The sequence below is a fragment of the Oryctolagus cuniculus genome, chromosome 2 (assembly GCF_051225735.1).
Source record: "Oryctolagus cuniculus isolate XC-2025 breed Fujian yellow rabbit chromosome 2, ASM5122573v1, whole genome shotgun sequence".
NCBI classification, from domain to species: Eukaryota; Metazoa; Chordata; class Mammalia; order Lagomorpha; family Leporidae; genus Oryctolagus; species Oryctolagus cuniculus.
In genome coordinates, this window is record NC_142868.1 from 70,693,873 (window position 1) to 70,712,006 (window position 18,134).

At 42.4% G+C, this 18,134-nt stretch overlaps 1 protein-coding gene across 2 annotated transcripts in view; it reads right to left on the minus strand.

Annotated features, from left to right (window-relative positions):
• MTNR1A (melatonin receptor 1A) overlaps nucleotides 1-2,665 on the minus strand; it is a 167,247-nt gene extending 164,582 nt beyond the window's left edge. The window contains exon 1 of one of the 2 annotated variants that reach the window (XR_016229078.1): nucleotides 2,076-2,204. Coding sequence is in view for 1 of the 2 variants with exons in the window: in XM_051833612.3 (XP_051689572.2) it covers nucleotides 2,076-2,619 (544 nt within the window). In the remaining variant the exon portion in view is untranslated. Of the gene's footprint in view, nucleotides 1-2,075 lie in introns of both variants that reach the window. The other variant, XM_051833612.3, reaches the window with a different exon arrangement.
• Between the last annotated feature and the right edge of the window lie 15,469 nt (nucleotides 2,666-18,134).

Genomic DNA, 18,134 nt, shown 5'->3' on the forward strand with positions numbered 1-18,134 from the left:
ATCAAAGAAGGAGGTACCTTTCTCTGAAGGGAGGAGAGAACTTCCACTTTGACCATGGCCTTGTCTAAATATGATCAGAGTCGGTGAACTCAGGGGGCTTCCATAGCCTTGGCAGCTCATGACAAGAGCCTAGGGTGATTACTGACGCCATAAACAAGAGTGTCAATTTGTTAAGTCAACAACAGGAGTCACTGTGCACTTACTCCTCATGTAGGATCTTTGTCCTTAGTGTGCTGTACATTGAGATTTAATGCTATAACTAGTACTCAAACAGTATGTTTCACTTTATGTTTCTGTGTGGGAGCAAACTGTTGAAATCTTTACTTAATGTATGCTACACTGATCATCTGTATATAGAGAGAATCGAAAATGAATCATGATGTGAAAGGAAGGGGAGAGGGAGTAGGAAAGGGGAGGGTTGCAGGTGGGAGGGATGTTATGGGGGGGGGAGCCATTGTAATCCATAAGCTGTACTTTGGAAATTTATATTCTTTAAATAAAAGTTAAAAAAATTTAATTAAACCAAAAAAAAAAAAAAGCTGAGTTGGCTTAGTGTTTTTAATCTTGGATTTTCTATTCTCTTTTTTTAATCTCTTCATACACAAAATTAAAATAAACCCAATGGAAATGGGAGGAACTAAACAATCATAAGAACTTTTAATAAGCATCCCCAAGCTCATATTTGAATTAAGTATCTCTATTCCTATTTTGAATTGCCATCTCTTCTAGAAAGCCTCAGATGGTTCATACTGCAACAGTGATCCATTTGAGTAAAAAGCGTCTTTATTAAAACAAAAAAGTCCTAATGCCTCACAGATGAAAGGTCATGGAGGATCTCCCGGTCAGCTTCAAGAATGCAGTATTTTATAGATCCTCTTCTCCAAATGCTGCTTAAAAATCAGCTGAATACAAACTAGTGTGAAAGGAGTACCTTTCAAAAAACACAAGAAGAGTTGTTCCAGGTATTTGAACACTTTTTTACTGAAAGTTACTGCAGGACTCAAACTTCCCAAGTGACCAAGAAGCAGGGTGAGCTCTGAGAGTCAAACGTGCTAGCATCAAAACTCCTAGTCTATGTAACCAGGCTACGCCCTCAGTTCTTCCTAGTGGGTAACCTGCTTTCCACTACAGAGAATGACCAACACAGGATTCGGTCCCTTAACTCATGACCAAAAGGGGGGTGGGGGGGGGAGGACTGTGCTACTCAAAAAGGAGGTAAACAAAATGAGAGTATTTACCAACTACCTGGTTAGAACAAAAAGGTCGCTCTGGGAAGATATATAAAATGCATGGATCCTTCCCCAACTCTACCCAAAAGTTTGCCTGGATGAGAAACCAGGTATCTACTCCATCATCATGTTGTGGTGTGCACATCCTGTGTCATGGGGAAACTGTCCACAGGTTCCTACCCAGGATAAATCAGTTCCAATTCGTCACTCGGAGGGAAGAGCAAGTGTAACTCAAGCACAAAATTAGCTTTAGTCCCACGTTATATTCATATGTAAATGTACCCTTTCCTACCACCGCAGATGGAAGCACTTACCGTATCCCAACTGTCTCTCTCCTTTTCTCTCTCCCCCAGTCTGTGTGTGTGTGTCACAAATAAATAATTAAAAAAAAATACGTATCTTTTTTGAAAACCTAAACTTGTGTACTTGGAGGAGCAAAGCCACTTTGCAAGGGACCTACAGTTCCTTCTGATTATACGCCAACAACGGACAACTGCTGGCAACGAAATGAGGCCACTGCTCCTGCACTGGCAAACTTAAAACATCTTCACGTTATCTCAATAAAGTTGAGTGAACTCCGTTACCCTGGAGCAGCCGTCGGTTGGTGGATCTGACTCGAAAGGGCTTCTTGGGAAACTTTCTGCAGCTGTTCCCAGTGTCGCTCAATCTAAGAACCTCAGAACTTCAGAACGGGGGAGCCAGGGGACGGGAACCAGGGACGCGCTGGCCCCTGAGGCTGAGAGAAGGGTCGCTGCTGGCCAGGGTCTCTGCTCGCGACGGCCTGGGTCTGTCAGGAAACGGGACGGAACCGAGGGGCTGAGGCGGGCCGAAGCCGGGGCGCCCTACCTGCGTTCCTGAGCTTCTTGTTGCGATACACAGACAGGATGACCAGCAGGTTGCCCAGGATGTCCACCACGATGGTGAAGATGAGGATGAAGGCGAGCGTGGAGGCCAGCCAGGAGGCGCGCGGCGGCGCCCCGTCCCCGCCGCCCGGCGCCTGCTGCGAGGCGTTGAGCAGCGCGCTGCTGTTACCCTTCATGGTTCCCCCCTGCCGGGGCCGCCTCACGGCCGCCGCCGGACCATCGCCCCGCCACTTTTTATGGCTCCCCTCAGCCCTCGCCGCGCCACCTCCGCCCCGCGGCCACAGCCTGGTGGCACCTGGGGTCGGCGCGAGGCTACTTGGACTCGCGGGCCCCCGCAGCACGTGCCAACAGCGCCCCCGTGCGGAAGCCCGCGCCAGCCGCAGGCGCCCGCAGGGCCAGGGAGGCCGCAGAGGCCGAGGGATCCGCCGCTCCTTGCCTTCTTCTCTGGGGTGGAACGTTGAACCCAACAACGCAAGACTGCAGGCTGGGATCCCGACTCGGGCCCAAGTGAGCTTCTTAGCCACCATGTGCCCCAGTTTCCGAATCTGAAAAATGGGAATAAAGTCGTATCTAACTCATCAACCTCACAGGGAAACGTGGGGAAAAAAGTCAAGGCATCTTTTCTCTTGGTGGGGGTGAGGGGGTACCCTGTTTCACGTTGTGCTGAATGTCTCGGGGAATGAAATGAGATGCAAAGCTATATACAGATGATAGGTGTGCACGTATTTTCTTAAATACCGATAAAAATGAGACGGCAGATATAATTAGATAGAAGATCCAATATACAAGAGCAATCCATGTAAAATTGCCAGGTAATGACTTAACCAGTTTGTGTGCAGAGCAGAGTTTTAAAAAATACTCAAAACTTTCTGAGCACCAATAAATAAAAATAAATGGAGAGAAATATGTTCCTGTATTAAAAGCTTCACATTTTCTCTTCCCCATACTTTATGCCAACTGATAAAAATAGCAAATTATTGTAAATTTCCCCAACAGAATAAGAAGAAAGTGTAGGAAAAAGGAGTTTGAATAAGATGAATAGGAGAGTTATGACTTACCAGTACTAAAATATACTTTAAAAATTACAATAAATGATACTGTTAAGTTCATCAACAGCCAAATATAGTTTAGATAGAGTTAGAGAGAGACAGGTTTGAAAGTAAGCTTTTAAAGAAAATGTAGTAGGATATGTATATAACCTTGGTGTGGAGAAGAATTTGAAGCATGGAAGAGAAAACAGGACAGAAACTAACTATATGAAGACTGGTAGCAGCTATGAATGACAGAACCATGTCATTTCCCAGTTCTGAGGTCACACAGGTAGCAATGGGTTAGGGTAGGATTTGAACTTTGCTCTCTCTGGCTCCAAAGCCATGGAACTCATTACTGAGAGGCAGTGTTTCTCACCAGTGATAGCTTTGACTACAGAAAATTTAAGGCTTTAATATTAAAAAAAAAAAAAAGAAGAAGAAGAAGAAAAAAGTCAAAGGAAAACTGAGAAAGTAATTTGGGACATATCTAAAGAAAAAGCATTAATGATCTTAATTATATGAATACCATTTTTTTTTTCAAATAAACAAGGAAAAATAATAGAAATATATTTAAGGGTATAACTAAACAATTAAAGCCTGGCTGGCGCCACAGCTCAATAGGTTAATCCTCTGCCTGCGGCACCAGCACCCTGGATTCTAGTCCTGGTCAGGGCGCCAGATTCTCTCTCAGTTGCTCCTCTTTCAGTCCAGCTCTCTGCTGTGGCCCGGGAGTCTGCATGGGAGACCAGGAGGAAGCACTTGGCTCCTGGCTTTGGATCAGCGCAGCACACTGGCTGCAACACGCCGGTGGTAGCAGCCACTTGGGGAATGAACCAACGGAAAAAGGAAGACCTTTCTCTCTGTCTCTCTCTCACTAACTCTGCCTGTCAAAAAAATAAATAAAAAACAATTAAAGCCTTAAAATTTGTGTGTAACCTCACATTTAAAATAATTCTTAAAACCATTCAGTTAACATTCTACCACTTAAAAATATTAAAAATGATAGTGACAAGTCTGATAAAGAAAACAAAAGCAAAGCATTCCTTGGCACAACATAAACCCGTGTATACTTTTACTCCATATTTCTAATAGGAAGTAACTGAGCAAGTGTTTGAATATGTATGGACACATAGATGTTCTTTATAGCGTTGCCTATGAAAGTTGAATCCTAAACCTCCTATAATTGGAGTTTTGGTAAACAAGTTACTGTGATCAACAGATGCAATGCAGTGGCCCAGAAGGCTAACCCTCTTCCAAAAAGGGTAGCACATGCAGTCGTGGTGGGACACACAGAAATAACTCATCTTTTATCTGCCCTGTGGAATGAGAAAAGTGCCCTGGAAAACATGAACACTCACAAGAACTGATAGGCCCTTAGAAAAGAGACATTCGGAGAGGGTATCCTGGAATTGCGACCACCCACATCACAGTTCATGGGATGGATCAGAGTCGAAGTAGCCCAGGAAAAGGCAAGAGGTCTAACCTGAGACTGGAGCTGTGACATAAGAAACAGAGCTGAAGTTGAAGTCCCACCAAGAATACAACCTACTGGAGCAAAGATAATAATACCCATAGAAGAAAATAGAATCTTTAATACCCACAGGTTAACATTCTTAACATCCATGGTACAATCCAAATTTTGCAACATACGAAAACACTAACTACAGTCTGTGCCACATAACATTTTGGTCACTGACAGATCAAATAGGACATACAAAGTATGGTCCCAAGATATTATATTACCTGGTGACACTGTAGTCATCTTGGTTTGTGTGAGTGTCTACAATTCTATGATGTTCACACAGTGACAAAATCACCTAATGATACTTTTTTTTTTCCAAAAGTATCCCTGCTGTGAAGCTATACTCGATTGTATCAATCTTTCTATCAAACACATTCTTAAGACGCAATAAAATCAATCAAATGCTATGTAAATGCACGATATGTTGAAACTAACAATGTCAGCAGAGAAATGGGAAATCTCAAAAGAGAGATGGAAGTAATAAAAAGAACCAAATGGAAACCCAGAATCGCAAAAAGACAATTTCAGGAATTAAATGTTCACTACATAGAACTTAATAATCAGAAGATGTGTCAGATAAAAGAGTAAATGTAAACTGGTTAAGCCACTATGGAAGGCAGTCTGGAGATTCCTCAGAAACCTGAATATAACCCTACCATACAACCCAGCCATACCACTCCTTGGAATTTACCCAAAGGAAATTAAATTGGCAAACAAAAAAGCTGTCTGCACATTAATGTTTATTGCAGCTCAATTCACAATAGCTAAGACCTGGAACCAACCCAAATGCCCATCAACAGTAGACTGGATAAAGAAATTATGGGACATGTACTCTATAGAATAATATACAGCAGTCAAAAACAATGAAATCCAATCATTTGCAACAAGATGGAGGAATCTGGAAAACATTATGCTGAGTGAATTAAGCCAGTCCCAAAGGGACAAATATCATATGTTCTCCCTGATCGGCGACAACTAACTGAGCACCAAAGGGGAAACCTGTTGAAGTGAAATGGACACTATGAGAAACGGTGACTTGATCAGCTCTTGTCCTGACTGTTGATGTACAATGTAATACTTTATCTATTTTAGTATTTTCTCTTTGTTTTGTTCTAGTACTATTGGTTGAACTCTGTGATTAACACACAATTATTCTTAGGTGTTTAAATTTTAACTGAAAAATGATCCCTGTTAAATGTAAGAGTGGGAATAAGAGAGAGAGGAGATGTACAATTTGGAACATGCTCAATTGGACTTGCCCCAAATGGTGGAGTTAGAATCATGCCAGGGGATCCCAATACAATCCCATCAAGGTGGCATGTACCAATGCCATCTCACTAGTCCAAGTGATCAATTTCAGTTCACAATTGATCACACTAATAGGTCTAAGAGCAAAGGGATCACACAAACAAGTCTAGTGTCTGCTAATACTAGCTGATAGAATCAAAAAGGGAGAGAACAATCCATCATGGGAAGCGGGATACACAGTAGACTCACAGAATGGCAGATGTCCTAAATAGCACTCTGGCCTCAGAATTAGCCCTTAAGGCATTCAGATATGGCTGAAGAGCCCATGAGAGTATTTTAGGCATGAAAAGCCAAGACACCCTGGAAAAAAAAAAAAGGAAGACCTAAATGGAAGATCTCTGCGAGTGAGATCCCGGTGGAAAGAATGGGCCATCAAAGAAGGAGGTACCTTTCTCTGAAGGGAGGAGAGAACTTCCACTTTGACTATGACCTCGTTTAAATTAAATCAGAGTCGGCGAACTCAAAATGCTTCCATAGCCTTGGCAACTCATGACAAGAGCCTAGGGTGATTACTGATGCCATAGACAAGAGTGTCAATTTGCTCAGTCAACAACAGGAGTCATTGTGCACTTACTCCTCATGTAGGATCTCTGTCCTTAATGTGTCGTACAATGTGATTTAATGCTATAACTAGGACTCAAACAGTATTTTACATTTTGTGAATCTGTGTGGGTGCAGTCTGTTGAAATCTTTACTTAATTTATACTAAATTGATCTTCTATATATAAAGAGAATTGAAAATGAATCTTGATGCGAATGGAATGGGAGAGGGAGCGGGAGACGGGAGGGGTGTGAGTGGGAGGGAAATAATGGGGGGGAATCCATTGTAATCCATTAACTGTACTTTGAAAATTTATATTTACTAAATAAAAAATTTTAAAAAAGAGTAAATGTAAAAATAAATCAACAGAAATTGTTCAATGAGATAAACAGAGTAGCTGGAAAAATGAACAAAGCTACCAATACCTATTTGATTGCGTATATTAGAATATTAGCCACAGATATAAAATAAGCTGGGCTCCCTCCTTAGAGTATTGTAAGAACAAAATCAAACAGCCAGTAGGGATGTGCTACTTTCCAGAAGTTCTAGCAATAAATCCACTTCCAAGCTCATTCAACTTGTTGGCAGAATCCAGCTTCACATGGTGGTGACACTGAGGTCATTCTCAGCCTCCATAGTTGCCACCTTCTGTGACTCATGGTGCCTTCCCCGTGTCTTTGAGGCCCACGGTGGTGGGTTCAATGCCTTTGACACTTCAGATCTCTCTTTGCCTTCTGCCTCACCTCCCCTGCTTCTAGGTAGAGAAAGTTCTGTTTCAAAGAATTGTGTGATTAGCTTGTGTCCATCTGGATAATCCTGGTTGTTTCCCCATCTTAAGTGCCCCAGCCTTAATGACATCCAAGAAGCCCCCACTGCCATATAAAGTGACATTTTTTTTCATATTCAGAACATTTTACTAACAGAAATCATGAAGGACAGAGAAAATTGGAACATCATCATGTGTAAAGTGATAAAAGAACAAACTTGTGAAACCAGAAGATGTAATAATAATTTTTAAAATGTGGACTTGTATTAATCTGTTCTCTGTTACTATATTGAAATACCTGTGGTAGGCTAGCTTTATAAAGAAAAAAAGGTATGTCGGCCGGTGCCGCGGCTCACTAGGCTAATCCTCTGCCTTGCGGCTCCAGCATATCGGGTTCTAGTCCCGGTCCGGGCGCCGGATTCTGTCCCAGTTGCCCCTCTTCCAGGCCAGCTCTCTGCTGTGGCCCGGGAAGGCAGAGGAGGATGGCCCAAGTGCTTGGGCCCTGCACCCCATGGGAGACCAGGAGAAGCACCTGGCTCCTGCCATCGGATCGGCACGGTGCACTGGCCGCAGCGCGCTGGCCGCGGTGGCCATTAGAGAGTGAACCAACGGCCAAAGTAAGACCTTTCTCTCTGTCTCTGTCTCTCACTGTCCACTCTGCTTGTCAAAAAAAAAAAGAAGGTATGTCATTTGCTGACAGTTTTGGAGACTGGAGTACATGGTTAGGCAGCCCCATTGATCTGGACAGTAGAGATTATGGTGGCAGAAACGTGTGCAAGGGCAAGAAATCACATCACCAGACAGGAAATGTATTTATTTTCATTTTATTTAAAAAGCAGGAGAAAAAGAGAGGGAGAGGGAGAAACAGAGAGAGAGAGAGAGACAAAGAGAAAGAGAGAGAGAAAGAAAAACATGCAACAGCTGGGGCTGGTTAAGGCTGAAGCCAGGGGCCTAGAACTATGTCCAGGTCTGCCATGTGGCTGGCAGAAACCCAAATACTTGAGCCATCACTTGCTACCTCCCAAGATGTGCCTTAGTAGGAAGCTGGAAACAGAGGAACCAGGATTCAAACCAGTCACTCCAATATTAGGATGTGGGAGTCCCAGGTGGCAGCTTCACCACTGCACCAAACACCCACCCCAGAGCTTATTTTTATCACTCTAAGGAATGCATAAAAGCATAAGGTGGGGCCAGCACTGTGGTGCATTGGGTTAAAGCCCTGGCCTGAAGCACCAGCATCCCATATGGGCACCGGTTCAAGTCCCAGCTGCTCCTCTTCCAATCCAGTTCTCTGCTATGGCCTGGGATAGCAGAACATGGCCCAAGTCCTTGGGCCCCTGCACCTGCATGGGAGACCCGGAAGAAGCTCCTGGCTCCTGGCTTCGGGTCAGCGTAGCTCCAGCCATTGCGGCCATCTGGGGAGTGAACCAGTGGAAGATCTCTCTCTCTCTCTCTGTCTCTACCTCTCTAACTGTCTTTCAAATAAATAAAAATAAATCTTTAAAAAAAAAAAGGTGCAGTAATTATTTCACCAAGCTTGCTCCTTACCAGGAGGCTGGTAATGGTTTGCTAACCTGGATAAACTCTGTTTATGTCTCAGTCTGTGTTTTCTGTCTCCTTGCCTTGATTTGTAACATTATCTATCAGGGTGTCCTATTTGCATTTTTTTTCTTTTCCATTGGTTTATTTTTTTATCCCTGCTCCATAGTTCCAAAACTACTCTGTTGCAATTGCTGTAGTTCTATAAGTTTTGATTTTCCACTTTCTTATTCCAGAATTTTTTTTCTATCCCTGGAACTTTGCCCTTCCTAAAACTATTATTTTAATTAGTCTATCAAGTTCCATAAAAAGTCTTTTTGAAATGTTTTATTGAAATTACCTAACACTTATAAATTCATTTGGGAAAAACTGACATGCCTAAAATAATGAGATAATGGCAATTTGGGTTATAGATTGTTAATGTCCCTATAATTCATTTTACATGGTGAAAAACTAATTATGGAGTAAAAATAATTTCAGGGGGCAAGTGGTTGGCCTAGTGGTTAAAACACTGGTTAAGATGCCTGTGTCCCATATTGGAGTGTCCAAGTTAGATGCCCAGGCCTGACTCCAACTTCTTGGTAATGGGTACCCTGGGAGGGAGCAGGTGATGGCTTCCTGACACTCTCATGGGAAACCTGGACTGAGTTCCCAACTCCTGGCTTCAGCTTCTGTTCATCCCCAACACTGGGATAGGGCATTTGGGAAGCGGGCCAGTGGATAGGAACTCATTCCCTGTCTCTCTGCCTCTCAAATAAAAATGTGTACAATTATTTCTTCTGGTGACTTTTAACTTCCACCATTTTGTAGTATCCTTATTTCTAATGAGACCTTTGGCCTTCACTTCTGTAAGACATGGAAATAGCTCCATTACCTTCCTTCTGCCTTACATTTGCCTGGTATGTCTTTTACACCTTGTTATTCTTAATAGTTTTGTCTCATATGTCTTAGGTGAATCTCATGTAAATAGCATGAAACTTCTTTATTTCCATGATGTCTGATTGACTTTTTTTTTTTTTTTTGACAGGCAGAGTGGACAGTGAGAGAGAGAGACAGAGAGAAAGGTCTTCCTTTGCCGTTGGTTCACCCTCCAATGGCTGCCGCGGCTGGCGCGCTGTGGCCAGCGCACCGTGCTGATCCGATGGCAGGAGCCAGGTACTTATCCTGGTCTCCCATGGGGTCCATGAATTATTTGAAGTATCCTTGTAAAGTATATTTGAAATAATCAATATCATTTCCTTCTTCTAAACTGCATAAGGACTTTAGACTGTCTGACCATGGTCATTGTTCTCACATCTTACCTGTTGTTAGTGTTCACAATATTCTCATTGTTTCATTATGTCATTATTTTTTCTATTTATACTATTGGTGTTTATTTACCAATCTCTTAATTCTCCATTTCTCTTTACATTTAACTTTTTCCCTCTATCTATAGCACAACCACAGAGTCTGTCTTATCAGTAAAGCTCTTTTTAAAAGTTCCTATTTGAATCACGTGTCTTTATTTTTTACTTTTAAATGACAGTTTAGCTAAGTATAGAATTGTGAGTTGACAGTTCCTATTTCTTTAGCATTTAGAACTGTTATTAAATTACTGCCTTCTGGCTTCTACTGCTCTGTAGAAAATCAGTTGTCAGTCTAATTGACATGCCCACAAAGGTGGTCTGGCTTGCTTTCTTGTTACTGGTAAAGTGTTTTATTTTTTCTTAATCTTTAGCATCCTGTTGTTTCATGAATCTCTAGCTGCACATTTTATCTTTTATTTATGTGCTTCTGCTTCTATAGCATACCTCATGGTGTCACCCTACAAGGAGCAGGTTTAGGCAAATTCTTGAGCTTGAGGTCACCTGCCTAACACCCAAGTGGGTGGCAGGGACCCTCCCAAGGTGTGCATTGGCAGGAAGCTTGCGTGGAGAGTGAGCAGCAGGACATAAACCAAAGCACCCTAATGTGGAACGCGGGCATCCTAACGCATTTTCCCACTAGGTCAAATGCCCACCTTGACCCAGCATTTCTAACTGTTGTAGGGAGAAAAATTCTAGTTTAAATAGTCTAAAAATTGCTAGAAATAAGATTGAAATTGTTTTAAATTTGTCTATTCTTACAATTTCTGGGAAGATTATAAAATCTGTCAATTTTAAAAAGCTATAATCATTGATATTTCCTTACTTCTGAAAACTGAAAAGCTTATTACACACCTTTTCTTTTTCTTTCTTTTTTTTTTTTTTTGACAGCCAGAGTGGACAGTGAGAGAAAGAGAGACAGAGAGAAAGGTCTTCCTTTTCCGTTGGTTTACCCCCCAATAGCTGCTGCGGCTAGTGCATAGCAGCCAGCACACCGAGCTGATCCGAAGCCAGGAGCCAGGTGCTTCTCCTGGTCTCCCATGCGGGTGCAGGGCCCAAGGACTTGGGCCATCCTCCACTGCACTCCTGGGCCACAGCAGAGAGCTGGACTAGAAGAGGAGCAGCTGGGACAGAACCGGCGCCCCGACCGGGACTAGAATGCGGTGTGCCGGCACCACAGGCAGAGGATTAGCCTAGTGAAGATCTTTTTTTATTTTTTATTTTATTTTTATTTATTTATTTTTTATTTTTTGAAGATTTATTTTATTTATGTAAAAGAGTTATAGAGAGAGGTAGAGCCAGAGAGAGAGAGAGAGAGAGAGAGAGAGAGAGAGAGAAAGGTCTTCTATCTGCTGGTTTACTCCCCAAATGGCCGCAACAGCCAGAGCTGAGCTGATCCAAAGCAAGGAGCCAGGAGCTTCTTCCAGGTCTCCCATGTGGGTGCATGGGCCTAAGGACTTGGGCCATCTTCCACTGCTTTCCTAGGCCATAGCAGAGAGCTGGATCACAAGTGGAGCTTCCAGGACTTGAACCGGTGCCCATAGGGGATGCTGGCACTACATGCCAGGGCGTTAACCTGCTGTGCCACAGTGCCAGCCCCCTACATACCTTTTCTAAATATAAACTTTGAAGCTTTGAAGATGGTGCTCTAAAGGACAAAGGTTTGTAGGAATAAATTTTTATTCAATAATGAAATATTGCTTTTATCAAATGCTATTGCTGTCTCTCTAAATTTTGATAGTAAATCTATTATTTTTCTTCCTAAAAATTAAAAATAGAAATGATGAGATCGTCATTTGGCTTAGTGGTTAAGATGCCACCCGGGGTGCCCTTTTCCCATGTCAGAATGCCTAGGTTTAAGTCCAGACTCTGTTTCCAATCACAGCTTCCTGCTCATGTGCACCCTGGGAGGCAGCAGGTGATGGCTCAAGTAGCTAGACCCCTGCCACCCATGTGGGAGATCCAAACTGAGTTCCTGGCTCTTGGTTTTGGCTTATCCCAATCTCATCCATTGCAGATACTTAGGGAGTGAACTAGCAGATAGGATCTCTTTCTGTCTATCTCTCTGTCTGCTTTGCAAATAAAATAAATGTACCTTTTAAAAAAAAGATACTAGCTTTGAAAAACAAATGAAAGTAGAAATAGAAATAGAAAACTTTTTGACCCAGCAATCCATCTTCTGGGTATCACCCAAAGGACCTAAAACCATCACCCTGCAATGGTACCTGTTCCCTCATGTTCACTGTGGAATTGTTCACAAGAACCAAGTTATGAAAACAACCTGAGTGTCCACCCCCGGGAGAATGGATAAAGGAACCTTGAAAAAGGAGATCTGGTCATTGTCACAATGTGGATAAATCTGGAGGGCATTTTGAATAACACAAGAAAAATACTGCCTGATGTTATATGTTAAATATAAAGAGTCAAATATACAGAGATAGAGAATAAAACAATTGATTATCAGTGGCAGAGGAAGGAGAGGAAATGAGTGATGTAGGTCAAGAAGCACAAAATAGCCGATATAGGGGCTGGTGATGCAGTGGTTAAGTCAGGCCTTAGGATCCACATCCTATGATGGTGAGCTTGGCTCTTTGGCTTCTGATCAAGCTTCCTGCTCAGGGCATACCCTGGGAGGCAGTAGATGATCACTCAGGTGCTTGGGTTTCTGCTACTCACGTTGGAGACTGGATTGAGTTCTGGTCTCCTTGCTTCAGCCTGGCCCAGACCTGGTTGTTTTGGGAGTTTGAAGAGTGATAGAAGACAGATTGAAAATATTTCTTTCTTTCTCTCTCTCTCTCTCTCTCTCTCTCTCTTCTTTGTTCCCTCATTCTGTCTCTATGCCTTTCAAATGAAAGGAAAATACATCAATAAAATTTAAAACCGAAGTAGCAGATATGTAGGGATGAACTAAAGTTCTAATACACAAGACTGTATTAACTTGCTTTATATTACCATAATGAAACATCTGAAGCAGGCTACTTTATAAAGAAAAAGAGGTTTATTTTGGTTCATGGTTCTGGAACTTCACAGTTCAAGACCAAGCAGGCCCTACTGCCAGCCTCTGGTGGTGAGTTTGCAAGCTGGCAGAGTCCTGAGGCTGTGCAGAGACTGTGTGTGGGTGGGGTGTGTGTTAGTGTGTGTCTACATTTCTCTGTAAAATCATGAGGAGTCTATCATGAGGGCTCCGCTCAAACAACTTATTCCATTTCTAATCATTCCCCCAAAGGCCCCACCTCTGCAAAGCATCATTGCTTTCCACCATCTTAGGACTATTAACATAAGACTTTAGGGACTAAACTCCTGATTCCAGTGGCAAACAATTATATCATAGCAAGGACTGTGATCAGTAATCGTGTTGGGAGCCAGCACTGTGGTGCAGCAGGGAACCCCATATGGCTGCTGGTTCGAGACCCAACTGCCCTACTTCCAATCCAGTTGTGGTCTGGGAAAGCAGTAGAAAATGGCCTAAGTGCTTGGGCCCCTGCATCCATGTGGGAGACCTGGAAGAAGCTCCTGGATCCTGGCTTCGGATAGGCCCAGCTCCAGCCATCGCAGCCATTTGGAGAGTGAACCATCGGATGGAAGACCTCTCTCTCTCTCTCTCTCCCCCTCTCTCTGTTCCTCTATTTCTACCTCTCTTTAATTCTGCTTTCAAATAAATAGATAAATCCTTAAGAAAGACTTTAAAGAATAATAGTGTTATTGTATTCCAGATTTTTGCTAAATGATCTTAACTGCCCTGTCTACTCACAAAATACGAATATCTATATGAGATAATGGGTATGTTAATTTGTTTCACTATAGTAGCTACATATTATTTATGGAGTCTTATAACATCATGTTGTATCCTTTAAGTCTACACAATAAATTATATGAAGTTATTAAGTTACTCTGCTAGTATTCCTTTAAAACATTTTATTTTTCTATGAACGGGTTTGGGTGGAAATTTTAATGTGAAATGGTGCAAACATCATTTCTATCCTAGCTCTGCAATTAGGTATCGCACTAATCAACAGTTGCTAAAATTCTAAATTTGAATTATGTGACTCACATCTCCAATCACTTTTACTGTGATGAAGTATTTATGTATAGTTTAATCTGTAGAATGCTAATTGATGTATGCATTTTTTGAAATATCAAAACTACCTTTGGTACATTCTTTGATGTTACCTCGCTGGACTAATAGCAATCATCTGGGGTTGAAAGAAGGCATATGAATGGAAAATTAGGCAAGATTTTCTAAATTATATAATGTATGTGTGTAGGCGTGTGTGTGTATGTGTGTGTATGTGTGTGTGTGTGAACATTAGGTCTTTTAAAACTTTCTCTGCTTCATATACCAATAGACCAAATCTTGTTTTTTCTAGACCTTCAATAGCTTCAAAGCCATTACTTCACCTCCATCCCTATGGTTCCATCCCAATGGTTGAAGCCACCATTGCCTTTTGCAGGAATTGCTCTCACATCCTCCCTCTTGCTTCCCTTACACCCCTGCACACAGTCAAAAGCCAGGAAACTTTTCTTAAATTATCACCTAATTGTAGCACCCCCCAGTGTAAAAACAAATAAACACAGGCATACACAATCACTCACACACTGACATCAAACCCATCCATGAAAGTTTACTTCTCATGGGATTCAAACCAAATTCCCATGTCTTCCAAGGCTATCCATTACTTGGCTGTTCTAGCCTCAGCCTTCTTTCCCAGTCCCTCTCTCACCCAAAGCACCTGCTCAACGCTGCAAACTTACAAACTTTCACCAGTTTCTTAAGCATCATTTCCCCTCTCTCCTGCCAGTTTTTACACATACGTGCCTTCTGTGTGAATCAGTGCCTCCCAACCCTTTCTCTGAGGTCACCTGCCATGTTACAGTACATTTCCTCTGTTCTGTGTGCTGTGGCTCACTGGGTATCCTTTATCCCCATAGTCACCACATATCATACTGGGGCTCTCTGGTTTCTTGACAAGGAGGTATGGCTTGCTCATGGTTCTGTCCCAAGTACTTAGCACAGTGGTTGCCATTCAGTGCTCAGCAACAATTATTTGTTGAATAAAATGAGAGAATGGATCAATTCATTATCATTTTGTGAGTTTAAGATAACATAATTTTCATGAAATTATATCTTTTATCATATGTGGAAACCTAATAATTTAGAAAGAATGTTATTTGATAGGCTAATAGATTCTTCTTCTTATTATTATTATTATTATTATTTTTTGGACAGGCAGATTTAGACAGTGAGAGAGAGAGAGAGAGAGAGACAGAGAGAAAGGTCTTCCTTTTCCGTTGGTTCACCCCCTCAAATGGCTGCTACGGCTGGTGTGTTGCGCCGATCCAAAGCCAGGAGCCAGCTGCTTCCTCCAGGTCTTCCATGCAGGTGCAGGGCCCAACCACTTGAGCCATTCTCCACTGCCTTCCCAGGCCACAGCAGAGAGCTGCACTAGAAGAGGAGCAACCAGGACAGAATCCGGCGCCTAACTGGGACTAGAACCTGGGGTGCTGGCGCCACAGGCGGAGGATTAGCCAAGTGAGCCGCGGCACCGGCCAGACTAATAGATTCTTAATATATTTGTCACTCTCAAGTTATGAGACATTTTCTCCACATTTATTTCTCCAGGCAAGGAGAAATTACATTTTTCACTCATATAATTTTATTTCACATTATTAGGTTAGTTAATATGGATTTTATTTGCTTGACTTTCATAAATAGTACATGACATTATGTACTCTGAAAGATGCAAAGCAAAAAAATTTAAGTCTAATTTAGGTATATAAACATCTTGAGGATCCCCTTTTAAAAAGATTGTATTTATTTGAAGAGGCAGAATTATAGACAGAGAGAAAGAGAGAAAAGTCTTCCATCTGCTAATTCACTCCCGAAATGGCTACAATGGCTGGAACTCCCATGCAGGTGCAGGGGTCCAAGAACTTGGGCCATCTTCCACTGCTTTTCCAGGCCCTAAGCAGAGAGTCGGATCAGAAGAGGAGCAACCAGGACACAAACTGGTGTCCAGTGGGATGCCAGTGCCACAGGTGGAGGCCTAGCTTACTATGCCACAGTGCCAGTCCAAGTATCCCTTTTCTGAAATGCCTGGAACTAGAAGTGTTTGGAATTTTGGATTTTTTTTTTGACTTTTGAAATATTCACATATATATTTATCAAGATATCTCAGGGAAAGGACCTAAGTCTAAACATGAAAATCATTTGTTTCATATACACCTTATACACATAGCCTGATGGTAATTTTTATACAATATTTTTAATAATTTTGTGGATGAAATAAAGTTTCATGGTACAAAATTTTCCCCCTATGGTATCATGTCAGAGCTCAGAGCAGATTTCAGAGTATTTTCTGTAATTTGTTTGTTTAAATATTTATTTGTTTTTTTGAAAAAGTAATAGAGGAGAAGACAGAGAGAGAGATCTTCCCTGTGCCAGTTCACTGCACAGATGGCTGCAACAGCCAGGGCTGGGCAGGTCGAAGCCAGGAGCCAGGAGCATCATCTGCATCTCCTACGTGGGTGGCAGGGCGCAAGTACTTGAGCCATCTTTGCCTCTTTGCCAGGTGCATTAGCAGGAAACTGGAATGCAAGTGTAGTAGCTGTGACAGGAAGCAGCTACTTAAAGTGAAAATTTGCTTCCTTATTTCATTTATAATCTCTGGCCTTACAAACATTACTGAATGCAAGAGTTAAACATCTTTTAATTTTTTTTGTCCTCTAGGGAGAACATGCTACATCACATACTATAAATCTAAATATTCCCTGCTGGACCAAAATACATGATGATAAGATGCGCAGAAAACAAACACACAGTAAACCCCCACAGTCAACAATCATCAGGAGTTTTCCAACTGCTGAAGCCACAGAGACTTGTCAGAGGTTTGATCAGCTGGGTTCTTCCTCCAGGCCGAGAATATGAGCCATGAGTTCATCTCCAGCAGGACTAAGACCTTGTGTTTAAACCCCTAGCAAGGACTTCAGCCCGTTCCATCTAAATAGGAATCACTCGGGCCTGAATCCCATAGCAAGTATTTATCAAACACTTCTACCAAATTTCAACTAGTCCAAAGGTTAGTAAGCCAGGACGTGCAATTGTGTAAACAAAGGGTTTTAGCACAAATAAAGCACCTGGAAGCACAGTCTGTATGTGCCCGAGAAGACTCGTTGCATGGCACTCACAGTGTGCGCGTGGTTTCACAGGTCACGAATGCGTGCACAGTGCACAGGCAGTCTCCCACAGTAAGTCATCCCCTGCAGGCCTTTGTGCTGAGGCATTAGCATTCCAACCACAGGGCCCAGCAGCCTCACCTCCAGTACCCACGGTGCCTGAAAGATAAGAGGTTTCGCTCAGGCTCATATTTTCTGACGGCATGAGGCCATCAGCCATCCACGAGGGCAGACACTGTGTTTGTTATCGTGTCTTGAACAGCAGATTCCTGGTAAGTGTTCCACCTGCCCCCTAATCACTGTCACGACTGAGGTTCTGCGGAGGACTGTGTCGGAATCACACTGTTTCAGTTTCCGGTTAACATTCAGAACATTCCTAAGTGATTATGCAGACTTCCTGGTTTTGATCGGCTGTTACTCCAAACGTATAATATTATAAAAAGTTCTGTGCATGACAGTTCCGCTTGTAGGAACACACGGCTTCACAGCACATAACCTAACTGTGACACAGTTGTGACTGCTCACAAGCACGTTTGGAAAGGGCAAAGAATGCTTCTGGCATCCATCAACAATAGTAGACACTCAGAAATGATTTTTGAATAAATGAACAGTAACAGTAGCACCCTCAGATCCCCGTTGTACCCCACATATGGTTCCTGGGGTTGAATACACTGAATTGAAAGAAAAAATAAGGATTTGAATGACTAAGGCTCTTCCACCTAGAGTCAAATGATCTAAAGCAGCAGCTTACAAGACTCTGAATTGTAACATGCTCCTCAAGGGCACTTAGAAAACGGAACATTTTTGTGATACATCTTA